Here is a 25,180-nt window from a genome sequence, read left to right as displayed (position 1 = left end):
TGAGGGGTTTCATTGTCTGGATCACCTGGACTAAACACAAGGAGGACGTGCAAGAGCCATACCATGGAGCCTTGCCTACCTCAATCTCTGCGGCATTTGGATCATCATGGTCATTCCAGAACAGGTTTACGTCACCAGCCATGCCTGTGTGAGATTGCGATTTATCATCGAACTGTACGGGAATCCGCAGCCATTTGGTGTGCGACCAGTGTTACAGGGACACGGCACAGACGCCAGTCTCACCTCCCCCGTGGTTTCCACACCCTGGTGTGTCCGGCCTTGCCTTGTCCAGAATGATGAAAGTGCACTCTATGGTGGTTTGACGATGTGACTGGGGTCATGCCCTTTAACCGAAGTCAGGCAGCACCCAGACTGATGTTCTCTCCGGAATACTGCAGCCCAAGATCCAGGACCAGCAATCTTTGGCAAGACACTGCATGGTCAGAGTACTCCAGACACCTACTTTGCTCATCCTCGCACCAGCTCTGCTGCATCTCATACTCCTCTTCCAGGGTCAGGGGCTCTGAGGCGGTAGCTTCCTGCAATGCAGGACTTGCCTGCGGAATGGAGAAGGCTTCACATGAGACCCAGGGCCTCAAGCCACCTGCAATACCAGGAGGATCCTGCATATGTTTTAAGTCATGGGGGTCCACTCACCATCCAGGCATGGTAAGGAAGCACATGCTCCCTCCTGTAGGGCACGAGGATCGACTTGTGCCCCTCTATAGTCAGGTTTTGATTGGCCTTCATCGCTTGCTGCTGGTGATCGACGGCCCTGCACCCGACGCAGGAACACACTATGCAAGCATTCCGGATTCTGGAAAGTGAGTCAGCCTGCAGCGATCTGGGCTACTTATGGCAGATTTTTGCGGATCTTTATTTGTGTTTCGACACCGCGCAGAATTCGTTGCGGAAAGCCCCATACTCTAGGGCTCGCCTGCAACCCCTTCCGAGTGAAGACGTGCTGCGCGTGCTCGCAGCGCGCAACATGAAAATCCATGCCGCGACAGCTCGTGGGAGCCCTGGCTCCCTCGCCCTGCAGGCATACCCAAATCAGTTGGAAAAAGTACAATCGCAGAATGACCAATAATAATGTGCGCGATCGCCACCTGACGTGTGTGCGCCCTGCTGTGACCTGACTAGCGGTCCCTGCTCCCCGCCAACCCACGACGAAGTCCCGACCTCGGACCCCTGTCCTGGGGCGCGCTGCGCCATGGACCCCGAAAGTGACAATGAGATGGACCTGGCCTTGGCCCACCTGGCAGCGGAGGGCGAAGGCCACCGCCTGTCGGTGCTGAACCCCAGGTACTCGATGCAGGGGGCAGGGGTGGTTGGAAGGGGTCACTGTGCAGTTCCGGAGCTGGTGGGGCGGCACGCATGCGACCTTTCGTCTGGAGCCTACACATGATTACAGCAGGCACCAAGGTGCTGCTTCCCATCTTGACGGTCCCGTGGGAGGGTGATTACTGCCCTGGTCTTCAACAGGACCTCGTATTTCCCTGCCGACGGCCAGGGACCACCTCTTGCTGGCCAGCCCAGCTTCGAACACCCATCTATCCCTCCACTTGCCACCCTGCCCCTCACCACCACCCCCAACACAGGAACCTGGCGAGCCTGTTTGGCACGGACCGCGGGAGCGGGGGCGCCCCCGCCCCCGCCCGCCCGCCGGCCGCGCCTGCGCCGGCGCCAGCCTGGACGACCAGTTCGACCTGCGCCAGCTGGCGGTGTGCGTGCGCATCCGCCCCCCCATCACCGCCGGCGCGCCGCGCTGGGACAGCGAGAACTGCATCCACGCCACCTCGCGCCACGGCCTGGCAATCGCGCCGCCGCCCGGCTCGGCGGCCTACGCGGCGGGCGACCGCGGCCAGACCTACGCCTTCTCCGCCGTGTTTGACGAGCACACCAGCCAGGCCGACTATTACGCGGCCACCACCGACGCACTGGTGCGTGACTGCCTCTCCGACCCCGCCCACTCCAGCCTGATCATGGCCTACGGCATCACCGCCGCGGGGAAGACCTTCACGCTGGAGGGCAGCCGCCGCGCCCCCGGCCTGGTCCCGCGCGCGCTGGAGGCGCTGTTCGCGGGGCGGGACGCGCGCGGCGCCGCGCTGCGCGTCGTGCTCTCCTACTTTGAGATCTACAACGAGACCATCCACGACCTGCTGGATGAGGCGGGGGCGGCGGCGCCGGGCGCCCGGCCCAGCCTGCGCCTGAAGGAGGACGCCGAGGGGCGGGTGTTCGTGGCGGGGCTGTCCCAGGCCGAGGCGGCCAGCGCGGAGCACGCGCTGTGCCTGCTGCGCAGGGGCGCGCGCCAGCGCGCGCGTGCCGAGACGGGGCTAAACTACGCCTCCTCCCGCTCCCACTCCGTTTTCCAGGTGAGGGAGGCCTTGGCTTGTGTGTGTCCGTGTGTATTCATGGGGGGGGGGGGTTGAGAAGATGAGTGGAGGTGGTGTGGGGACGAGGTAGGGAGTGACTCCGGGGGCGTGCGGAACAAGAGGTGCATCTTTTGTGCAGGCGAAGCACTTGAGCACCAGATAAGACCTTGCGACCCTAACAAACTCTGTCCTCCGTCATGCACAGATCACGCTGTACCCGCCCGCGCGGCTGGGGGAGCCGGCCAGGAACGACCCCGGCGAGCGGCTGGGGACCATGTCCTTTGTCGACCTGGCCGGCTCGGAGCGCGCGCAGCGCACCGGCAACGTCGGGCTGCGCCTCAAGTGGGTGACGGGTGGGGAGGCCGGGTTTGTGGAGAGAGATGGATACCCCATAGGTGGAGGTGGTTGTCTCCCCAGGCGCCAGCACTCATGTCGTTTGCCTTCCACCACCCTCGCCGCTCACCCGGTTGCTCGGTCCTCAATGCTGAGACGCATCCCCAAACCCTGCCACCGCACAGAGAAAGCGTGGCCATCAACTCCTCCCTCATGACCCTGGGCCGCTGCCTGGAGGCCCTGCGCTGGAACCAGCAGCACCGGGAGGGCCCCTTGCGTGTACTGCCATACCGCGAGAGCAAGGTCACCCACCTCTTCCGCGACGCGCTGCACGGCTGGGGGCAGGTGGTCCTGTCCGTGAACGTCTCTCCCTGCGCCAAGGACTACGACGAGACCACCCACGTCCTGCGGGTGAGTGCTGAGGGTTGCGGTGGTGCCCGGGGAAGAGCACAGTGGCTGGAGGGAAGGGGTATGGGGGGGTAGGCGTGCTACTGGCGCAGAGTGGGCCTGACTTTGCAGGCCGATGGAAAAGCGGGATGCAGTGCATCCTGCGTCGACCACTTCAGATGGCACGTTGTCACACTCCATCAAGCCAGCCCCCCACCTGCCCCTCCCCCCCAAACACCCTTCCAGTACGCCGCCACGGCCTCCCAGATCGGCACGTTGCGCGCGGTGGATGCGCCGCGGCGCGTGGTCAAGGCCGTGACCCCCGCCGTCGTGGCCCGGGCCAAGAGGAAAGCGGCGCTGCCTGCCGAGGCCCGCGGGTGGGTGGCGGCCTGTCTCGGTCTTGTTGAGGGATGGACGCTCACGCTCGTTTGGGGAGAGTGGAGGGGTACGTCGTGCCGAAAGCCTGCGACCGACCTGCGGTCTCCGTTGCAGCATCACTTCGATCAAATCCGCCACCCTCCTACGCGGTCAATCAACACGCAGGGCCGGGAAGAAGAGGGACAAGGGCGATCCAGAGGCAGCGCTGCAGGCGGCAGACGCGCAGGCGGCAGGAAAGGGCGCCCAGGCGGCATCCCATATCGCAAAGCCCCGCCCCACCACCTCTCCCCTCGAGGACGAGAGGGCACCAGCCTCGCCCCTGTCCGACCGAGTCCAGTCAGCTCTTGAAAATGGCACTCCGCTGAGCGCGGACCAGCAGGGCGAGTGGGCGACCCCTGGCTCCGGGGCCGAAGAGGAGGAGGTGGGGGCCCTGCGTGCTCACGTCGACCTCCTGCTGAAGGAGGTGAGATGGGGGGGAGTGGATATCTGGAAGTGGCGCCAGCCCTGGTGATGTACCGCGAAGAAGACCCAGGCGGGAAGTGCCTCCTCTTTTGGACTCAGCGGACACACCCCCCCGCTGCAACCTCCACCAGCCAGGCCCGCCCCTCCCATGGCTCAACCTCCTCTCCGAATCTGCTCCCGCAGCTCAAGGATGCCGAAGAAAGGGCGGCGAGGATGGAGTTCGAGGTCAGGGCGGAGGTGGCCGCGGAGATGGGGGCGCTGATGGAGGAGATGGAGCGCAACTACTCTGCCCGCCTGGCCGCCGAGGCCGGGCGCGGCGCCGAGGCGGGGCCCCGCAGCGGTGACGCCGGCGCGGGGCTGTCTGCGCAGCTGGCCGACGCATGCAGCACGGCGGCGGGCCTCCGCGCCAAGCTGGCAGAGGCATGCGCTGCGCTGGAAGAGACTCGCCCCGAGCTGGCAGAGGCGCGCGCCGAGCTCGAAGCGCGAGAAATGGAGCTGGAGGGGTGCCGGGCAGAGCTTCATGACGCGCGAGATCAGCTCTCGCAGAAGGCGGAGCAGCTGTCGAGTGCAGAGGCGGCGCTGGCCTCCGAGCGTTCTCGTTTTCGAGCAGAGCTGGTCGCCGCGGAAGCAAGCCTCGGGGCGGTCCAAGCCGAGCTGGCTGAGGAAAGCGCCGCCCGGGAGGCACTGCAGCGCCAGCTGGCAGAAGAAAGCGCCGCCCAGGAGCGGCGCCGGCAGGAAGAGCTGGAGCAGGCCGGGGTGAATCGCGCCATGGAGGTGGAGATGCTGGAGGCGCAGGTGCAGCGCGCGCGGCGGGAGCAGGCGGCGCTCACTGTGCGCCTGGAGGGCGCCCTCTCCGCGCTGGCCAGCCTGGGTTCCCCAACCCGGCCCCTCGCCGCCACGCTGGCCGCGGTGAGCAGTATGTTTGAGGGGGACTCGATCGCTGGGGAGGGGCGTTCCTCCATGTACGGGGGTTGGAGAGGATGTAGGCGAGCGGACCTCAAGGGCGGTCGATCCACGAGTGCATGCGACCATGGTGAGGGCAGCCGGCTCCCAGACACACACGCCTGGTCGTGGCGTAGGTGCCGCCCTCCCTCCCCCAAACCGCCCCCCCCTACCCCTGCAGGCCGGCGCCGGCGGCGGGCAAGAGCGGGGCCCGGGCGGCACGCCGCACGACGTGGCACTGGCCAGGGCACGCGCGGCCTGCGGGCCCCGGGCCCCGGAGGCTGCGGCCTCGCCCGAGGCGACGGCGGGGAGCGCGGGGGCCAGCCGCTTCGCGCAGGAGGCCGCGGTGGGGGCCTCCGGCTCCCCCGGGCCCGCCACGCAGGAGACGGTGGGGACGGGGGGCCAGGGCGCGGCGCGGCAAACCCCGGAGCAGGCCCCTGCGCGGCCGGTGCCGGGGTCGGGCGCGCTGCGCCCCAGCCGGCCATCCACGGCGGAGGAGGCGGCGGCGGCGGGCGCGGCTGTGCAGGAGGGCCGGGCCCAGAGGCGGCGCACCATGGCCAGGAAGAAGAGGGGGCCCAGAGCCGGGGCGCGGGGCGCAGCGTCGCCTCGCGAGTCAGAGCGAGGGCCTCCGGCTGTGACCCCGGCTGCGGAGGGGTCCAGCCAGGTCCAGGGCAGTGCCCGGGAGGCTCTGGAGGCCAGGGAGGAGCCTGCCGAGGCCACCGACAAGATTGACGAGACCACCAACCAGGCTGCCGATCCAGGCGATGGGGCTCCTGCGTCCGCCGCTGGCCCGAGCGGCAGAGGGACAGGGCGTGATGCCGCCCCGCCTGCGGCGCCGGGGGAGGGCAGGGCGGCGAGGCGGGGCAGGCGCCAGACTCGGGCCGCAGTTCTGGCCGCTCCGAGACCGCCCGAGGAGGAGGAGGTGCCCGAGGAGCTGGCAGCACAAGGATCCTCGCCCAGACCAGCTGAGCAGGCCGGCAGGGGGAGGAGGAAGGGGCGGCAGGGCGTGACCTTCGCACTCGACGTCGACCTGGAGGCGGCGGAGGCCAACTCTGCTCCTGCGGCGGCTGCCAGGGGCAAAGTTGCCGGTGAGGCTCTGGACAGCACAGCCCGCGGCCCCGGGGCGCGGGTGCTGGCCGACCTGACCAACATTGTCGCCGGGCCCAGCACAAGCCCAGTGGGCGGCGCTGTGGCCGCCAAGGAGCTCCCAGGTGAGGTGGTGTGGCCCCCTCGTGGAGTAGTGCTCCCCTCCCTCTGATCTGCTCATGCGCATTGGATGTGTTTCTGGGGTATGCAATCCTCCGGTGACAGAGCATCAGCCACCAGCCTGATCTTCATCTCACATCCTGCTCTCCAACATTAAATCAGCGCCCACGTCGCCGGCCAAGCGCCGGGGTCGCAAGAGGCTGCTCCCGCCCCAGCCCCTCGACGCGGAGCTGGCGGAGGCCCTGGGAGACTGGGGCGGCGGCGCCAAGGCGCCAAGCTCGATGCACGGCTCCCGCACCCAGGCCGTTGCCGCGGCTGAGCCATCGCGGAGGCTGACGCGGCGGTTTGTTGCCGCGCAGCAGCTTCACGGCCGGTAGACCGACTACACAGTGCTCTGACTCACTCAAGTATAACCCTGACTCAGACCTTGGGGTCTCTTAAACTTGTGACGCCAAGGTAGAAGAACTGGGTTTCGCGGGGCAAGGTCTTGCAGGTTGTTTGGCCTGGGCGTTAGGAGGGCTGGAGACTTCCGGCCCCGCCCTGCGCTGCAGCAGCCTCCAGAAGCAGACAGACATGGACGACCACCTCCCTCGCTCAGCCCCCTTGCGCCGCTGTGGGGGCACCCCCATCCCTGATCCCCCCAAGCCCAGCCGCCCGGCGGACGGGGAGCACGATTCCGCTCCAGTCCAGGTCAGGGCCATGCTGCGCCCGCGCCGACAGCAGGCTGTTGAACACGAGGTCGGCGATGGGGACGGGGCAGGAGGCGTCGCGCGCCAATGTCCGCACGTGCCCGATGTCCTTGAGCGCCAGGTCTAGCACAAAGCCTCCCTGGGAGGAAGGGAAGATGATGTGGGTAAGGGTGGTGTTGGGGTGTATGGAGGAGACGGCTCGACCAGGCTATGCCGCAAGCATGCATGGGACTTGCGTGGGCTCACCTGGGATCCATAGTTGCCCCTGACAATGTGGGCGGCATACTTGGGCGCGATGACAGAGCTGATGAGGGAGTGGACGTGGAGCAGGTCGTCGGTGCCGACGCCCAGACGCTCGCCTGGTGATGCAAATGTGGCAGTGAGGGGTGAATGTGGAGGGTGGTGCATCGGCGGAATGAGGCGGCAGTGAGTCCCTGGCCGCAAGGTTGGATGCTCCAGCGCTACCCCAGCGTCTGCAAGGTAGTCATACCCACCAACCCAAATTCCGCGCACCCAGGGTGAGGAACTCGGCAGCCAGCTCGATCTGGGCCCCGATGAGGAAGCTGCACGCAGGTGGCATGGCAGAGGAGGGATTACTGTCTGAACCCTTGTGATTGTCCAGAATCTGTGACTGCAGTGCCCAGTACAACTTCACCGACTTACTTCCCGGTGAGCTTCGCGGCGTTGCTCAAGCCTGGGTCGTCCCCCAGGTTCCTGACGGCTACCCCAGCAAAGGTGGAGACCAAGGGCACCAGCCGCTCCCGCAGCTCGGCCCTGCCCCCGGCCAGGAGGGCCGTCAGCTTCCCGGCGGCTGCCACGTCGGGACGCCCAAACACCGTGCAGGCGAGGAAGGTCACGCCCCGGGCAGCGCCCTGGTTTGCAAGTCTCCTGGAGGTCTCCGGAAGAATGGTACTGCAGTCAATGTAGGCGGCTGGCTGGCACTCCCCTGTGCGTCCCTCCAGCCAGGCGAGGAAGAGCTGAGGGTTGGGAGCAGCATAGTCAGGAGTCATGGGTTGCATGAACTTGGCCGTTGCAATCCAAGAGATCCATCTTCGGTTCAACGTGGTGATACAAGTCATGGCATCGACGCCCGGGTCTCACCTCCTCGGCAGAGGCATCGTTGCTGGAGACGCTGAAGACCACTCGACAGTCGGCCAGATCGTGGATGCTCCGAGCCACCTGGGCCCCAAGCTCTTGCAGGGGAGTTGTCTTGCTCGATGTGCGATTGAAAACTTGCAGGAAGTCCTGATACCCCGGGATGCCCTTCAAAAGGCCCTCGTGCAAGTTGCTCGCCATCCCTACATGGGCACCGCAGGTGTCGGAGCACTGGCGCACGAGATCAAGTGGTGAGCACACCCACCATAACCTCGCAGCCTCTCCGTCTCCCTTATGTAACACTCAAATCCATGAGCATCAAGTAGCACTGCATGTCTCACCGGCTCCCATGCCACCGAGGCCGATCCAGCCAACAGAAGTCATTGCGGAGACGGAGTGTGACCGTTCGCTACTGCATCGATGTACTTGCGTGCGTGCTCTCGGGAAGACGAGATCAATAAGAGTAAGGTAAATACACGCCAAAGGTGCCTTGGGGCTGCTCAGTAGCCCTGGGCGATGAGATTTCATTTCCTTCAGCCTTGATTCTCTGAAGCGCGGCCGGATTTAGGGTCTCGAAAACATTGCTTTCGCAAACTCGCTCGCTTGACCCTATCTGGCTTAGCTTATTTTAAATGACCCCTCAATCCCAAAGAAACTGCTGTATATAAAGCTCAATATATAGCCAATAGCACCCTTGGGCTAGCCTGCGTTGGTGTTGCCGCTCAACCCCTTGAGCCAGCTCTGCCGTATCGCCTCCAGAGCGCGAGCCACATTCTCGTCTACACCGCGACGTGCTCCTGAGGATGGTACATCAATTGACAAATTATATAGCTGTAGTAACTGAGAGAAATCACTGTGTGCAACATGAGTAAAATCCGATCCGGTGCAACGCCCTGTCCGGAAGACACCACACTGTGGACTGCTTCAATACTGCCGACCATGGCATGCCCGGAGACTTGCCTTTCTGCGGGGCCAGGCCCGACTTCCCTTTGCTGGCTGCACCAGCCAGTCTTCCAGGGAGCACGGAGGCACGAGCGCTGGAGGCTCGATTCTTTGGGCCCTTCTTGACCGTACCTCTTGAAACCTGCATGGAGGCTCATCGACTTCTGGGTTTGAAGGTCTGACCATGTCATCCCCACCGATACCATCCCCTCTAAATTGGATCATGTGGCACACAGCGCAGCATGTCCCAGGCTCCACCCCAAGACGCACCCTCTTCATGGCCAGCTTGACTGACATCAGCTCCGAGGCCGAGTCTCCCCACACACCCGCCGCCAGCAGGGAAGCCGCTCGGTAGCTGAGCTCGCTGTCCATCGCCATGAGGGCACGGGCAATGTGGGCCACGGAGCACTCCTCCGCGTGCCCTGCCTCCTCGTACAGGGCTTCCTCGAGGGCGTTGAAGTACTCTATGCGCTCGCAGAGGAACTGGTCACGCACCGACTCGGCGAACTCGCCTTGTGGTGGGGTTGGGGAAGGTGGCAGGGAATTGCTTGTGGGGCGGCACCGTGGCATGCCAGCTGGTCAGACAGCGTGGCATCCTGGACACATTGCTACTGCTTCCATCAACCCTTTCACCACCCACTCACCCTGGTTGAACTCCCGGTCCTCCTCGAAGATGGTGGCCCACTGCACGCTGGGGCCGGGCTGGTCCTCATCCAGGGCCTGCATGAGCTCATCAAAGCGCTGCAGGGTCTTGCCCCCTGGCAGCCCCACCCTGAAGTAGGCATGCAGGGCCACCCTCAGGTCCTCCTGAGGAGTGCGTGAGGAAGAGGGGTGCAGGGTTTTGGTAGCTGTGTGAGATGCTCCGAGTTCATACCATCCATGGCATTCCAGGGGGGAGCAGTATTGGTGGCGAAGCGACTGGAGTGTGCATGCCCAGATGCAGGTGTTGGGCATGGAGAAATGATACTACAGTTCACTGAGATCACCGCATCAATGACCGACCATCCTCTGGCCATTGCAACATCATGGCTTGGAGAGTATTCTCCCTTTCCCCACCACCTACTTTCTTCAAAGTACCCGTCGCGGCACCCTGGGCTCGGTCCAGAGACTCCAGCAATTCCTTCAGGCTGTCCTGGAGTTGCAGCTGGGCAAAGTAGACGTCCTCCTTCACCTCACCCTTGAAGGTGGGCAGGGGCAAGACGAGGGGAAGGGTCGTTGTCTAACAACCATTGGCCGTCGTCAGAGCATGGCTCCCAACCCGTCGGCGGTGGCCCTCACCATGAGTATCTTCAGGAAGAGCTCGCAGTCGGCGTCCCACTGATACTTCCACAGGCCGTAGAGGAAGCTGTAAGCAAGCTGCCATGGGTGTGTAATGCAGGGATGGTTTATGCTGGGCATCTTGGAAGCCATGTCAGTCGTTCCAGCCCAGGAGAGTAAGGAAGGACGAGATTGCGCCTTGGAAACCGGCGGGGCCTGGCGGCTGAGCGGCCAGCCCTGGGCGCCAGCTCACCTCTGTGACCGCAGTCATGATGCCCATCCTCTTCTGGAACATGGTGAACAGAAACTCCACCAGCTCCGGCGCCTTCCCCACTCGCACAGCTGCAGGGGAGGGCGGCAGGGAGAGAAGTGTAGCAGGGATAGTGTTGCGCTGCATCCAAACGTAGTCACTTCCCTTTGCATTTTCATGATACATATACAAACGCTGCAGATGAGCATGGTCTGTGAGTGGACCCTGAGCCTCACTACAGGCAGCGACAGACTGATTATCTTTGCCTCGGCGACTTCCCCTCTCACCTGGGTCCTGCACTCGAAGGGCCCACACCTCCTTGACAAGTTTCTCCGTCTCCCGCTTGGACATGTTCTTGTTCCGAACCTGAGGGAGATTGCCAGGTGCATATTGGCTGGGCCCCAGTGTATTCACAGCGCAGTAGACTCGTCACACTTTTGCTGATGCTGGAAATCTTGAATGGGTAGGGGCACATCTCATCCATGCCAGCCCTCTTTGCTGGAGGGCCGACACCCCTTGCCAGCTTTCACTTCCCTCCCCGACAAGGTGCACCTTGCCGGTGACTCGGAAGAGGCGCGGGACATCGTTGGACTGCCCCATGCCAATCAGGTGCGTCGCCCAAGCTTCCTCAGGCTGCGCAGCCAGGACCTCGACGAAGTCCTGGATGGGATGCTTCTTCTCGCTCATCTCCTCCCGCTTCTGCTTCGCAATGTCCCTCTGTGTTGGAGGAGGAATGGAGTATGAGGAGTCAGTATTGGTGGACCATGGGTTGGAAGGAGGGGACCTTGAGCTCGCAGTTTTGCACTACCTGTCTCCAATGGGAGTCTCCGGCGTTAGGATGATCACTCAAGGTAGATTTGCTGGACACCACACAAGTCTTCAAGACACCTCAAAAGAGCGCATCCTTCCCTGTACATCACGAGCCGGCCACTCACCTTGAGTTCTGCCTGGCGCTGGGCCTCCAGTTGGGCAGCCTGGGCAGCGCACACAGCGTGGAGATTCACATGTGCCTGGTGCAGCGCCGCATACCTCCGGGCCGTGGACTGCGTGCTGCACAGGATGGCACCCTCCACCTCCTCGGCAGTGAGCCCCTGGGGCGGAGGAATATTGGTAGAGGAGGGGGTCGGTTGACGTCGCAACTGCCCGATGCACCCATGCCAAGGCCCCTTCTTTTGAAGGCAGTGCAACAGCGGTCTGGTCATGGCACCTTTTGGCCATGCTGAATTGAGCTCGTTCCCCAACACCACGGCCAGCCCCGCACCCGGTGCTCCAGCAGGCCGTACAGCTCCGGCGGCAGCGAGACCCCAGCCGCCGTGCTCGCGGTGAAGAAGTCGGCTGCCAGGGGGTATCGCGGGCTGGGCAGGGCGCCCCAGCCGGCGTCCCCGCCCCAGGCCAGCTCGTGGTGCGCCTCCAGGAAAGTGAGGATGGATGGGCCAGCCCCGGCCTCCAGCACTGCCCTCAGGTCCGCAAAGTCCGGCAGATCGGGCAGCGTGTGCAGACTCCCACAGGTGCCGTCCCCGGCCGCAGGCAGGCCCCCCAGGAGCCAGCGCGCCAGGTCGGCGGTGGGGAGGCCGGCAGGGGCGGTCTTCAACGCGCTCCAGAGCAGGCGCTCTGTGCAGTGGATGGAAGGCAAGCAGCAGGGCTGAACTGCCTTGTTGGTATGTACTAGGACTGAAGCATGCAGGTCTGGTAAACTCTTGCGAGCAACACCAGGACCACCAGCCAAAGATAGTGCTAGGTAATGGTCATCAGCTGACAGTAGGACACAATCCGCTCCAACAATCACCTTGCTCCGCATCGTCCCGGCTCTGAAACAAAAGGGGGGGCGGACGAGGCGTGCAGGAGCGCAGTGCATCCTGGGCGTCCTCCCTCTCTGCCTCGGCGGTCTCCAGCCCGCTCCTCAGGAGCGACAGCTCCTCGGCACCGGCCTCCGCCTCTGCCAGCCTCCTGAGGGCGTCCAGCGTCTCCTGCCGGGATGCCGCCAGCCGGCGCTGCCAGGTCTTCCTTTCCTCCTCCACCTCGGAGGCCGTCGGGCAGAAACTGGCTGTGCCGGGTTCACCGGGCCGGATGAGTGGGTGCCTGTGGAAGACGGCCTGTGAAGGCGAACCCAGACACGCCAAAGACAGGCACAGGCACTCCGATGTCAGCCAGGAGCAGGGCAAGCCCCAGTTTCCAAACCACCCACCTTCGGCGTGCGCTGCGTCTGGAGTGGGGGTAACCTTGCCCAAAGCCTCTGTGGAATCCCCTGCGGTGGCGGAGAGTGATTGAACGGTCTCCCGGGATGCATGTGATGTGAGGCTGTCCACTCTTGGAGAGGCAGTGCCAGCTGGAGCCCCAGGTCCTGCCTCCAAAGCTCACTCCACTATCCGCAGCAGACAGTGCCGTGCAACCAGACTCAGTCCTCCTCCAAGAATGTCATCATCTGGCACCTTTAAGCAAGACAGGTACATCCAGTCTCTCTGACAAGGTTGCTGCAGACCTCTGGCCTGCCAGGGGTCCGGCCAGCCCAGCCTGTGACGAGGAGGACTCGCAGGGTATGTTCACGCTCCGAGCGTCACATGGACCGTCCCAGTACAATACAATGCCCCTCCAGACTCAAGGTAAACCATGTGGCCTGTCAGGGCACGCAATTCTCACGTCCCAGGACACCCATCGTGCCCACCTTCTGCTCCTCGAGCATCGCCTGTACCTGGCGCAGCTGGGCGCGCAGGGAGATGGCCTCCATCTCCGCGCCTCGGGCCCGGGTGGCCTGGTCGTGGCAGTGGGCCTGAATCTCCAGTAGCACCCCCGTGTAGCAGGAGGCAGCCGTCGACCACAGGCCCGCCAGGTGGTGGGCGAGGGCGGGTGACCAGGCCTCCAACTGGAGGGTGGGAGGGCGGGGAGGAGGCCTTGTGGCGATGTGCCATGCACAAAACAATGCATTGAGTGGCAAATACTGGGAGGCAATCAGGTGACAGAGTCGGATCCAGTCAACATGCCTTGCTCCGCCTCCCCCCTCCTCCCCATCTCCCGCACTGACCAGTCCCACAGCTTGGAAGGCTGCCTGAGCCAGAATACTGGCAGCCGCCTGCGCCGAAGACACAAGGAAGTCGATCTGCGAGTCGCAAACCCTGATGCCGTGGGTGGCATTGAAGTGGGCGAGCTCAGCCTGTTGGTTGAGTATGTGGATGAGTGCTGACGATTGCCTATCAATCCAACTTCATAGGAGCACAGCCACATACATCTAGGTGTACCCAGGCCCGAGGTGCAGACTAACGCCCTGGACACAACGAATCTCAACACACCCCCATCCACTGACACATATCCAGTCGTGTAGTAGGTCGAGATTTCGGCGGGATGGGGGGCCCGCGGGCCCTTTACCCTGATGGTGAAGGAGGGCGGCGTCGATGGCGGCCAGCTCCGCGCACTCGCTCTCCGTGGGGGACGGGCAGTCCCTCATGTCTTCTGATCTGAATGGTCCTGGTCGAATGATCCTGATACGACCGTCATCACAGCTTTATCATTGTTCCTCATGTCGTGAGGTCCCCTGCCACGCCACAGTCGAGGTGTGGCAGGCGTGGTCAAGAACGCTGTAGAGGCTGCAGAGACGAAACCCATGTGATTCACTTACCCACATCTTGAGTTCTGATTCAGTCTAATATCTACGCGTTGAGGGCCTACTCTTGAATGAGAAAACTTTGTACACTCGTATCCGAGCGAGCTGTGTGTAAGATCGCCGACACCTCTCCAGTCAAATCACGTAAACTCCGCGCCGAGTGAATGGTTGGGAAAGCTCCCCCGATTCTTCTTCATGCACCTGGAGAGCCCCATGCGCCATGCCGACGCTTGACATAGATTTGGAGCATTGTACACACAATAAGATCACACATACCATCGGAAGGCCTTTGCTTCTTCGACATCTTGCGTAGCCGGTGCTCGACGATCCGTCGCAATGTTGGCTTTTAATTCACTCGGTTCGTTGACAGTTAGGAACTCTGTAGCCCTTGCAGCGAGCACATACCCTTGGCATACAGGTAATGAGGGAATATAAGGCTGCATACCGGGCTTGCATCTTCAGGATGTCTGATTTTCCTGGCAGCTCTGGGCGTGATGACCATGGTGCCAGTGCATCAACTCCAGCCTAGTTCAAATGACCCTCATTTGCTCCCAGTTTCTGGAAATACTGGAAGGCGTGCACTTGGGCATGCACGTCTTCATGGCAGAGGCCGCCTGCGGGCATCTGCTGCTGAGACAGAGGTTGCGCAGACGGCGGAGGCTCCTCTGCACGTCACCGTGCGACCCCCCCTTCCCAAGCTCCCTGAGAGAGAGCTGGAGTTCCACTCCGCACCCGAGGGCGTGAGTGGCTGGCTGAACCAGGCTCGGCTGGCCTTTGCCCTGCCATGGCGACAGATCTCCGATGGATCTGTCATGGCGTTCACAGTGAGTTTTGGAAAGGGAGTGAGGGGGAAGGACATGCTGAGGAGCATCTTGATGGGACGTTTGATGAGATTAGCCACTCAGCATGCAGTTCTCCCTCGCTCCCGACCATGCAGCCCCATGCCACCTTCCCACACCCATCTGCAGCTGTCTGGAGCGTTGCCAGATGTCCCACAGGGACGCTTCTCATCGGCCATGTCGATGCCGCTGCTGACAGAAGCCCTGAAGAAGGCGGCTGCTGATCCGCGGATTCGTGGCATTGCGGTGAAGATCGATCCCCTGTCCATCGGTTGGGCCAAACTCCAGGTAGGGCACTAGAGGGCAGGCAATGGGAGGCTTGAGGGAGTTGTATCTCTGTGCTGGGATTGTGTAGGTGGGTCTGTGAGCAGGATTGTGGAGCAGGGCAAGGTTTCTGAAAGTTGACAAAGACTTGCTTTGGCGAAAGCATAAATCTCTATCATGCCAGGCTCTTTGATTCCCTGCCCCTCCTTGTGTCTGGCCAGAAACCGTCATCACCTTAAGCCAGCGTTTCAAGGCCTCCTGTCCCACTGCCACCCTGTAGGAGCTGCGGCGTCACATCGACTACTTCAGGGAGTCTGGCAAGTTCAGCCTGGCCTACATGGAGCGCGCGGGCGAGAAGGAGTACTACTTGGCATCCGCCTTTGAGGAGATCTATGCGCCCCCCACCGCCTCGCTGGGCCTGCGTGGCTTCTCTGTTGGGGGCAGCTTCCTCAGGGGAGTCCTGGACAAGGTGTGGCGAGTGTTCCCGCCCTGTTCATAGCAGGCATGGACATGGGATCTGAAATCTATCAAGAAAATTATGCTGGCACTTTCAGCTGCGGTGTCTCAGCTTCCAAGTGTTGCCGTCGATACATTGGGTAGAGCTGCGTGTACTCCACACGACAGCATTTTCAAGCGCTGTGAGTTGGAGTGTGGACCATTCTCATCCCCTCCCTCCCTGCAATCACCGCCTCGTAGATTGGGGTCGAGCCGGAAATCAAGCGCATCGGCAAGTACAAGTCGGCGGGCGACCAGCTCCTGCGCACAGACATGTCGGGTGAGGCCGAAACCGGAAGAGCTGTGACATGCTGTCTGTCAGGGTGTGGGCCATCGAGGCATGCTGTTGTCCATCCCTCTCCAAGTCACCTAACCTGTTTATGTCGTTTGCAAGATCAACCCCCCATCAAACAAAGGCCTAGCTCCTGTCAAATCCATCCTCAGATTCACAGCGGGAGCAGCTCTCGGCGCTGCTTGACGACATCTACGCCGGCTTCAGCGCCGACGTGGCGAGCTCTCGCGGCAAGACCGAGGCTGAGGTGAGCTGGTGCAAGGGAAAGGGGGGGAAGTGTTACCTCTGCTGCATGTGGTAGACTTGCAGGGGTGAAGGTGTGCTTCCCGCCCAGTCTGTAATTGGCGTTGCCTCAGCCTGGGATTGTTTCATTGAATAAAAATTACCCACTCAACCAGGTGCGGGAGATGCTGGATGCGGGCTACCACCAGGCCGAGGAATATGCAGCGCAAGGCTGGATCACTGGCCTCAAGTACGAGGACGAAGTGGAGGAGCTGCTCAAGCAGCGCACGGGCGGCAAGGAGGACAGGGTGCTGCGCGCGCCGCTTCGTCGTGTGGCGGCGGTGGGCAATTCGGTGCTGCGGAAGCTGGCCAGCAGGCAGGTGATTGCCGTGGTGCGGACCGCGGGTGCCATCAATGGAGGAGGTGGGGGGGGCCTCCCCTCCACTGGCTCTGCCATCACCGCGCCAGACGTCATCCGCCAGCTGAAAGCGGTCAAGGACAACAAGAAGGTGAGAAGTTGGTGGGGGCCAGGGGTTGTTCTGTCTGAGAAAGGGGTCTGTGCCTGCTGAGGATTTAGCGGTAGGCAGCTAGCACCGCATTCCTCCAGCTTGGTTTGCATTGCTGGACATGGAGTAGTGCCTTATAGGCAGGGGAAAGTAGGAGCGTATTCGGTGGCCCAGTATGATGCTTGTGGTTTGTGAGGGATGAGTGTTGCTCTTGCTCGTGTGGATCAAGTCCCAATGTTCCCCAAGGCCCACCCGCCCCTCTCCATCACTCATCTTGCAGGTGGCGGCCGTCATCCTGCGCATCGACAGCCCCGGCGGCGACGCCCTGGCCTCCGACCTCATGTGGCGGGAGATTCAGCAGCTGGCGGCCAAGAAGCCGGTCATCGCCTCCATGGTGGATGTCGCGGCCTCTGGCGGTGAGACTTGAGGCTGTTGGGTGGTGACCACCTCATGGCTGGACCATGAATGCAGGCAAGGGCTCCCAGGGCTGCCCGTGAACTGGCTCCGACTCATCTTCTGCACATCACCGTACCACACCCTTGTCCACAACCTCACAGGCTACTACATGGCGATGGGCGCCACGCACATCGTGGCCGAGCCTCTGACCATCACCGGCTCCATCGGCGTGGTGACCGGGAAGTTCAGCCTGGAGCGGCTGTTTGAGAGGGTGGGTTTCAACCAGACCACCATCTCCAGGTGGGTCAGAGGGGGGCGGCGTGCAAGGGAGTGGATGGATCGATTTTGGCACCTGCGTTTCAACTTCAGCTGCTCCCAGCACAGGTGGCCGCTTGCCCTGCGCAAACATCGAGAACGAGTGGGTGTCCCTGGCGGCTTCACTTGACACTCTTGCTTCACCATACACACTCCCCCTACCGCAGGGGTCGGTATGCCGAGGCCCTGACGGGAGCGCGGCCCCAGTCCAGCGAGGAGGAGGCCTGGTTCGACGAGGGGGCCTGGATCGCGTACCGCTCCTTTCGCGATCGGGCGGCGGCGAGTCGGGGCGTCTCGCCCGACGACCTGGAGGTGGGCGGGCCTGAGTGGGTGGAATCGTGGCCTGGGGTTTCTGCTGGCGGGGGGTGTTTGGCATACAGCGCCGGGGCAGGACTGATTGTATTGAGTGGCAGGACCCGTGGAGCACAACTCAAGGGTGCAAATCAGACACCCGAGGCGCCCTGCACACACTCCAGCTGCCTGTGCGGCAAAGCAGCCCTCCCGCGAGGTCACCCCTCAATTTCCCCCTTTCCTGCAGGCCGTGGCACAAGGCAGGGTGTGGTCTGGGCGGCAGGCACTGGAGCACGGCCTGGTGGACGTGCTGGGCGGCATCGGGCGGGCGCTCCAGCTGGCCAAGCTGGCCGCCGACATCCCGCTGGCCCAGAACGTGCCCGTCATCGAGTTCTCCAGGGCAAAGGTGGGGCGTTGAGCGGGGGAGGGCAAAGGTGGCGGCGTGGGGCGTGGGTCGGAGCGTTGCAATGCCGAACTGTGGACACCCAGAGGGTGCCAGGGGCGTGGCCAAGGAGCTGGTGACCTCTGCTTCCTGCAGAGCCAACCCGCCTTTATGTCCTAAGCTCCATCTCGCTCCCTATGTCCAACAACCCCCAAAAGGTGAACCCGCTGGCGCTGCTGAGCGGGTCGCGGTCGGCTGCCTGGCTGCCGTTCCTGGCAGCAATGAGCGTTCTTCCCCCGCAGCTGCACTCGGCGTTCCGAAGCCTGTATGGCTCGGTCGCAGCTTCTGCAGGCGGACTCAATGGTGTGTGTGCGCAGTGGGTGGTTGTGTTGCTCCGGCAGAAAGATGCGAGAGGTCAATGTGGCCGTGCACACGAATTGTTGATGGTGCGGGTGCGTGCATCATGCAGACGCCTGGTGTTGAGGCACAGGGATGGTGCCGTGGAAAGGTTGGGAATCTGCTTGCCCGCACTCAATGATTTTAACTCCTGATTCTACCCTCACAGAGATCCAAGCCAGTGATGGTGGCCTCCTCAGCGGGCTGCGGTCCGGGCATCCGCTTGCCCTCTCCCCCATCGTGGAGGTCACCGCCGTCTCCTCCCCTTCGTCCACGGTTGGGCAGGTCTGCGACTGCCGCCAAGAGCCTTTTGGGGGCAAGTGATGCTTGGAGAGGGTAGCAGGGTGACTGCGGCCTTTCCCAATGCAATGCAGCTCCCTTACACATGCTTTACTGCCAACGCACTCTTGAGCTGGACTCCCCAGTTGTGCTGTAAACCACCGATGCAGGTCGAATCCCATCCTTTACTACAAGTTACGCTGCAGTCTGGCACTGCATGGGGAATACAGAGAAAGGATCGGGCCAGTGCAGCAATGCTAATAGGGTCGAAATGCAAACAAGGCACAACTATTAATTGAACTGAGAAGCAATGGTACGATGAAGGTGGCCTCAGGCAATGGGAAGGGCCGCAAGTGTCATTTGCCTCTACTCTAGCTCATGTCAGGTACGACGTTGCAAATTCTGGTACTATTCAATCCCAAAAACACCAAGTGCAGTATTCGTACGGCTGTTGTTCGACCCATCAGGTCGGAGTAATGCTGGTGGTGTTTAAAACGACCGCGGAACGTTCCCGCCTCAATATCTTGAACTTCTCCCACTGGAACCCCTTCTTCTCCGTCGTTCCCATGAGGAAGTCTCTCGCAGCGAGAACACCATTGTAGAAGAGGACAAACTTCCCGAGGATGGACATCTTGAAGTCCAGGGCGCAGACTTGACCCACATCAACGGTCTTGGTCAGCATTTCATACTCCTGCATGGCAAGGCTAGAGGGGCCTGTGTGGGCGATGGAACGGGGCGGGGCAAGAGGACCCTGGGGCTCACCTCTTCCCGCTTCACCACACCCTCGTCCCTGCCCTTGCCCACCCACCCTGTTCTGGGCGGTGAACTGGATGTCTTGGATGCGGATGGCGGTGGAGATCGATGCGTAGAGCAGCTGACCGAGGCCGGATGTTGATTTGGCTTGTCGTGGGGGGGACAGGCCCACGCCAAAGGTGGGCCAGTGCACCTCGGTGGTGGGCGGCACATGGAAGAGATTGATGGGGAACCTGGAGAGCACGCCGCCGTCCTGGAAGCGGACCTGTCATGGGAGGAGGCAGGGGTGGTGAGGTGAATGCCCTGCGCCAGGCCTGGAAAGAGGCGAGCATCAACCCCTGGCACCCTTCCGGAACGTTGCCTCCCCTCCACATGCTGCCTGCGCTCCCGCCAATCCAAACTCTTGCCAACGCCCCCTGGGGCCATAATCACCCGATCGGGGATGGTTGTGGTGAACCCCGTGTCCGCCCACTTGCTGTCAGGCAACCTGCTGGCATTCTGGCCAGCGAGGGGCAGCTTCTCGCCCCTCTTCCTGGGCACAGTCATCGGACGAAAGTACAGTGGCAGAGAGACGCTGGCCCTCACGCATCTGGCGGGACTCTCCAGGTCTGTTTGTAGCAAGGGGTGGCCGGGCTTTGGAGGGGCCTGGACCCAAGCACCTGGGCGCCAGCACCGATCCGCCTGCATGCTGATGGTGCGTGCTCAACCCATGCATGGCATCCCCTGACACTGAAGCCCCCAACTCGTCCTGCCCTCCTCAAAGACCACCACTGGCACCTGGGTCGGACCAGTAGAGCTCAGAGTGGGTGAGGGGCACGGGGTGCGCCTGCCTGTCCCTCTTCCAGCTCAGCACCGCCTTGATCCCACTCGTAACGTCGGCGGCCACTGCTACCACCAGTCCCTCAACCGATTCCCAGTATGGTCTGACCTATGCAGTTGCAGGAGTGGGGTTGCAGGCTGGTCTGGACATGAGCGCCACACGCTGGGCTCCCAGTAGCCAAGCACACGGCAGGCCCAAACATTCCATGCCTGCACGGGCCCTGCTCCCAGCTCACCCCCGACGATGCCGAGTCGTTGTCAAGCACGTCCTGCTTGAAGTTTATCTCACTCAGGTCGCACTTCCCCTTCAAACCTGCCAGCGTGCCGGCTCCATTTGCAGCAAGCTGTTCGTGCACCCAGTCCTCGAGGGCATCCCCTGGATGGATGCCTCCCTGCAGCCACACCCTGACCTGCGTGTGTGTGTGTTGGGGGGTTTGGAGGGGGATGGGAAGGGATGGCAGACGACAGCCAGGACTTGAATGGACCGCAAGAAGCTCAGCTTGGGCACGACAGTATCCTGTCCGCTTGATCCTAGCAGTAAATCCTGTCCACGACCCCTGGTGGCACACTGGCGGCCCCAACCCACCAGCGCAACAGGAAACGCCGGCAGCATGAGCCACTTCCAAGGAGATGAAGGCAGGTCGGTCATGAGGGAAAGGATGGCATCCCCCACCCTGCGATCCAGCAGCTTCCCATCCTTGAATTTGGGGACGGGCATGCCCAGGAGCAGGTCCAGCAGCTTCCTCCCCGCCGGCGCGTCTGGCTTGGTGCGCAGCCCTGCGAGCAGGACGGCCGCCAGTGCCCCCGCGGAAGTCCCGCCGATTGCCCTGCGTGAGGATGCAGACCCGCAGAGTGAGGGCTGGCGTGTGGGATGGTGAGGCATGACCCAGATGGGCTGACGCAGGGGCGCACTTGCATATCAGGTAAAGCGCCTGGAAGAAAGTTGCATGAGCCCTCGCTCTTGCACCAGGGCACTGGGTTACCTGAAGCGTACGCCAGCATGCTCCAGCGCAAAGATGTACCCGACATGGGCCACGCCCAGGAGGGCGCCTCCTGTCATGGATGACGCAGGGAGCCTGAGTGCATGTGATGCTGAGTGTCGAGACCATGGATGTGAGGCATTCCCGCCAGCAGTACGTGCGCCAACTTCGAGGTGGTGCTTGGAATGGGCATGTTCACCAAGGGCAATCAGTGGAGGCCCATCTCAGCCTCCACATGCTTTCCCAACACTCAACCTGCCAGGACGAGGTCCACCCAATCCAGCACTTTCGGCGTAGAGCCACTTTTCTCTGAAGAGTGGGTGGTCGTCTCAGACCGCAGGTCGCTCACGGGCGAGTCAAGGCGGATGGTGTCCAGCAAGGGTCCGACCTCGAACAAGAAATCGTCGACGATAGCCTCAGTACTCCCGTTTTTCAGAAGCTTCCTCCATTTCTTCTCGTAATCCTTGAATTTCTTCTGCCTCTTGATCTCCGCGTAGTTCAACGGCTTAGGGTTAGGTCGGTCGACCAACATGAGGATTAAGTGCTGTCGGCGAGGGTTAAGGTGTCACAAGGGTGCTGCCTGGGATTGGACGGAAAGGTCGGATGGATGGCTTTTCTCGAGTTAGTGTACTGCTGAATCGTTCGAGTCCGTTAAAATAAAAAGGTGCAGTCTCCCTTGCTCGTGTTTGGAATGGTTTCGGATTCCCTGGATGTCGGATGTGAAGGCACATGAAGCCGCCAGTGAGACCTCCCCGGATATGCCGCAATCCCAAGCGCGGTGCGGCGGTGCCACTTCGATCCCATCCTGGTAGCCTGTCCGCAGCAGCTCGTAGTCAGGCTAAAATCCAGCTTTCTCGAATGGATTCTCGACCTCCCCATCAAGCCTTTTCCTCACGGCAGTACTATCATAGTCTAGGCATGGACCATGCTGGAGTTATCAGGCATGACAGCTGGATCACCATTATACTAAACGTTTCCATTCTTACAAACATGGCATGCACATTAGTTGTGTTCGACCTCCGGGTTTGAAAGACGTCGCAGGATGGCAGCTGCTAGAGGGTTTGACCACAGAGGGGGTTAAACTGTGCACATGAGTAGTACAAGCCTTTTCGATGACATGCACGAACAATCTACACAGCAGCAGGGCTTGGCCGCAAAATATGTTGTTGGGGAGGGCAGAGCTTATAACTCAGGACTCAAACATTCACTGAGTTGGTGTCCCCACCACCTGGGCCAAGCGGGCGCTGCCATTGCCCACCCCATTGTTGGGGCCACGTCGGTTGGCCGCAGAAATGTTGGCGCGGTGGTGCTTGTACTTGGCCCAGTCAAAGCGCGGCCTCCCGTTCCCATCGCCCATGAGGAAATCCCGTGCGGCCAGTACCCCATTGTAGAACAGGACATACTTTCCGATGATGGGGAGATTGAAGTCCAGGGCAGACACATTCCCGTCGTCCACGGTCTGAGTCAGCATCTCATACTCCTGGTGGTGGTATGGGGTAGGGGTGATCTGATCTGGCATGAACCGTAGCAGCGACACTTCAGAGGGCGAACCGTCGTGCGAACACAACACAGCCATGCGGCTCCAACCCCATTCCCCCGCTTCCAGCCCCCCCAGCTGCACCTTGTTCTGGGCGATGAACTCGATGTCCTGGATGTGCGTCGCCGTCATGATGGTGGCCCCCAGCAGCTCCAGCAGGTTGGAGGTCTTCTTCTTCTCCCTGGGGGGCGACAGCGCTACCCCAAAGGTGGGACAGCGGACGGGCTCGGTGGGAGGCACGTGAAAGAGGTTGATGGGGAAGCCGGAGAGGACAGCGCCATCCTGGAACCGAACCTGCATGATGGAGAGGATGGCTATGTGCTGGATGTTGGAGTCACCTTGGACAATGCACCCATGGGCAGGGCAGGTGCATGGCTGCGTCTCCTCCTGTCATGTTCATCTCCCAGGCCACATTTGCTCCCATGCACAGAGCAAGGCTGCACCCCACCCGCGCACGACACCCCCACCCCAAGTCACCTGGTCCGGGATTGTGGTGCTGAACCCCATGGTCGCCCACTTGTTGTTCAGCGGCTTGGCCAGCTCGCCAGCGTTGGGAATGGTCTTTCCCTTCTCTGCCGGCACAATCTTGGGCTGGAAGAAGACGGGTATCGAGACGCTGGCCCTCACACACTGTGCTGCCTTCTCGCTGTCTGTCATTGATGAGAGGGAGGGGGAACGGCGATGGGGCTGGAGGGCTGCAGCATCACAACCCCCTGCAGATCTGGGCAGGGCATAGCTCTTCGTTGATGCTCGACACTCCAGATACACAAGTCCCTTGGGGTGATGGTGCGGGCCTCCAGGGCACTCCTCCGTACTCACCTGGATCAGCCCAGTAGAGCTCCGAGTGTGTGACAGGGGAGTTGTTGACCGCCGGGTCCCTCTTCCAGCTCAGGTTGGCCTTGCTCCCGGTCGTCACGTCTGCCGACACGGCCACAACCAGGCCCTCCAGGGGCTGCCCATTGTCAGGCACCTGTTAACGGGGTGGCAGGGTGGTCGGGTTGGGATTTCGGTGAGGATTCGGAGGGACATTCCAGCCACAGAATATTCACGCTCTGAAGGGACAGGGGTTGCAGCCTCACACACAGCGCCCCTCCCCCGCATGGCCCCCTCGGCACACGCCAACCGACCTGCAACGATTTCAGGTGGGACTCGGTGGCAACCTTCTCGAATACAATGTCTTTCAAGTCACACTTGGTCTTCAGGGCGCCGAGCGTGCCGGCGCCCTTCTCCTCCAGCTCCCCATGCACCCACTTCTCCAGCACGGTGCCTGGGTGGATGCCAGCCTTGGCCACGATCCTGGCCTGGGGAGGGGGGTGGGGAGAGCTGCCTGGTTCAGCAAGAGGCGCTGGTGCCTGTCAACGGCAGAAGCATGCACACGATTGTCCCAGCCCATCCAGCACCACGGCTTCCTGCTCCCCCAAGGGAGCAGCACTGTGGTGACGAGGGGCATACCAGCGCCACAGGGAAGAGGGGCAGCAGCAGCCAGTTCAGGGGCGACGTGTAAGTGCCGGTGGCAAGCCCTATGAGGCAGTCCCCGACCGCCTTGTCCAGCCCAGCCCCGTCCTTAAACTTGGGGACTGGCATCTGCAGGAGCGACTCCAGGAGGGCCGTCCCTGCAGGGGCATCCGGCTTGGGGCGCAGCCCGGCGAGTAGGACGGCGGCCAGTGCTCCAGCAGATGTGCCGCCAATCGCCCTACAGTATGGAGGGAAGGACTTGATACTCCATCGCCAAAGGCGAACTAAGGACATGACTATCATTTGATGTGGGCACCTTATTTCTTGGGATTGAAGAACCGTACTGAGTGCTGCATGGATGAGATGGACCACAACCTAGTTCCCTTCCACCTGAAGCGGATGCCTGCATGCTCCAGTGCGTAGATATAGCCAACATGGGCGATCCCCAGCAGGGCTCCACCTATGAGATAGGGCCGGGGGAGAATGTGAGAACTTTGCGAGGGTGCTGGACAGAGCTCAGGCCCCTGATCCACGATATCCCCCTGCCACTCATTTGCAAACCTTCGTGAAGATCCATGCTGACGTGGCACATGCTGGGCACGGTCAAGGTGCCCCACAGACCGCCCACATGCTCATCCATGTCTCACCTGCCAGGACGAGATCCACCCAGTGCAGCACTTTCTCCGAACTGTTGACTTCCGTGGTAGGAGGAGAGGTCGCCTTCGATCGCAGATCACTCACAGGGCTGGCAAGGTCGATCTCGTTCAGCAGGTCCACGACTCCGGCCTGAAAACCTTGAATGATTTTGTCAGTACCGCCGTTCCTCGCATACTCCTGCCACTCCTTCTCCAGCTGCCGATATCTCTCATCGTTCTTGATCACATTATAGTCGAGGGGAAGCCGATGGGAGGTTGCGCTGGCCATGGGTCTCTTGCCTGGTCGATGGGGATTGTAGGTGCGCGGAGAGTACTGAATGGCGATGCGAAACAGCCGAGCTGAGCGCCACATGTACCGAGAGATAACTCTAAGAGAGACGATGAGACGGTAG

General features: G+C 61.9%; 7 protein-coding genes across 7 annotated transcripts; 2 read left to right on the top strand and 5 right to left on the bottom strand.

Annotated features, from left to right (window-relative positions):
* Positions 1-1,213: 1,213 nt before the first annotated feature.
* On the top strand, positions 1,214-6,460 carry F751_2124 (Kinesin-like protein KIF19; the record flags this gene model as incomplete). Its single annotated transcript, XM_011401173.1, has 11 exons — positions 1,214-1,305; positions 1,691-2,054; positions 2,217-2,375; positions 2,581-2,717; positions 2,894-3,119; positions 3,342-3,472; positions 3,639-3,936; positions 4,119-4,844; positions 5,059-5,109; positions 5,215-5,965; positions 6,246-6,460. The coding sequence occupies 11 exons, from the start codon at positions 1,214-1,216 to the stop codon at positions 6,458-6,460; spliced, it is 3,150 nt and encodes a 1,049-aa protein (XP_011399475.1).
* A 217-nt stretch (positions 6,461-6,677) lies between these two features.
* On the bottom strand, positions 6,678-8,068 carry F751_2123 (putative oxidoreductase YfjR; the record flags this gene model as incomplete). Its single annotated transcript, XM_011401172.1, has 5 exons — positions 6,678-6,911; positions 7,019-7,131; positions 7,271-7,335; positions 7,436-7,749; positions 7,874-8,068. The coding sequence occupies 5 exons, from the start codon at positions 8,066-8,068 to the stop codon at positions 6,678-6,680; spliced, it is 921 nt and encodes a 306-aa protein (XP_011399474.1).
* Positions 8,069-8,566: 498 nt separating this feature from the next.
* Positions 8,567-13,755, bottom strand: F751_2122 (Translin-associated factor X-interacting protein 1; the record flags this gene model as incomplete). Its single annotated transcript, XM_011401171.1, has 15 exons — positions 8,567-8,698; positions 9,080-9,321; positions 9,454-9,616; positions 9,873-9,986; positions 10,088-10,165; positions 10,320-10,408; positions 10,604-10,682; positions 10,869-11,033; positions 11,252-11,407; positions 11,578-11,927; positions 12,103-12,360; positions 12,502-12,561; positions 12,954-13,176; positions 13,336-13,464; positions 13,615-13,755. The coding sequence occupies 15 exons, from the start codon at positions 13,753-13,755 to the stop codon at positions 8,567-8,569; spliced, it is 2,379 nt and encodes a 792-aa protein (XP_011399473.1).
* A 690-nt stretch (positions 13,756-14,445) lies between these two features.
* Positions 14,446-18,633, top strand: F751_2120 (Protease 4; the record flags this gene model as incomplete). Its single annotated transcript, XM_011401169.1, has 13 exons — positions 14,446-14,552; positions 14,621-14,735; positions 14,880-15,038; positions 15,295-15,483; positions 15,711-15,789; positions 15,954-16,048; positions 16,200-16,532; positions 16,810-16,945; positions 17,087-17,225; positions 17,408-17,552; positions 17,779-17,937; positions 18,132-18,276; positions 18,479-18,633. The coding sequence occupies 13 exons, from the start codon at positions 14,446-14,448 to the stop codon at positions 18,631-18,633; spliced, it is 1,956 nt and encodes a 651-aa protein (XP_011399471.1).
* F751_2121 (hypothetical protein) lies at positions 14,813-15,019 on the bottom strand (the record flags this gene model as incomplete). Its single annotated transcript, XM_011401170.1, has 1 exon — positions 14,813-15,019. The coding sequence occupies one exon, from the start codon at positions 15,017-15,019 to the stop codon at positions 14,813-14,815; it is 207 nt and encodes a 68-aa protein (XP_011399472.1).
* A 418-nt stretch (positions 18,634-19,051) lies between the features above and the next one.
* Positions 19,052-21,672, bottom strand: F751_2119 (Uncharacterized protein YqhO; the record flags this gene model as incomplete). The annotated part of the gene is made up of 7 exons (XM_011401168.1): positions 19,052-19,606; positions 19,927-19,949; positions 20,119-20,269; positions 20,397-20,570; positions 20,834-20,987; positions 21,144-21,213; positions 21,396-21,672. 7 exons carry the CDS (start codon positions 21,670-21,672, stop codon positions 19,052-19,054), a joined length of 1,404 nt encoding a protein of 467 aa, XP_011399470.1.
* A 672-nt stretch (positions 21,673-22,344) lies between these two features.
* Positions 22,345-24,426, bottom strand: F751_2118 (hypothetical protein; the record flags this gene model as incomplete). Its single annotated transcript, XM_011401167.1, has 6 exons — positions 22,345-22,620; positions 22,762-23,015; positions 23,145-23,327; positions 23,497-23,647; positions 23,805-23,978; positions 24,130-24,426. 6 exons carry the CDS (start codon positions 24,424-24,426, stop codon positions 22,345-22,347), a joined length of 1,335 nt encoding a protein of 444 aa, XP_011399469.1.
* Between the last annotated feature and the right edge of the window lie 754 nt (positions 24,427-25,180).

This window comes from Auxenochlorella protothecoides, assembly GCF_000733215.1.
Source record: "Auxenochlorella protothecoides strain 0710 unplaced genomic scaffold scaffold2, whole genome shotgun sequence".
Lineage (NCBI taxonomy): Eukaryota > Viridiplantae > Chlorophyta > Trebouxiophyceae > Chlorellales > Chlorellaceae > Auxenochlorella > Auxenochlorella protothecoides.
The sequence above is the reverse complement of the archived record's forward strand: the minus strand, read 5'-3'. Positions and strand labels throughout refer to the sequence as shown.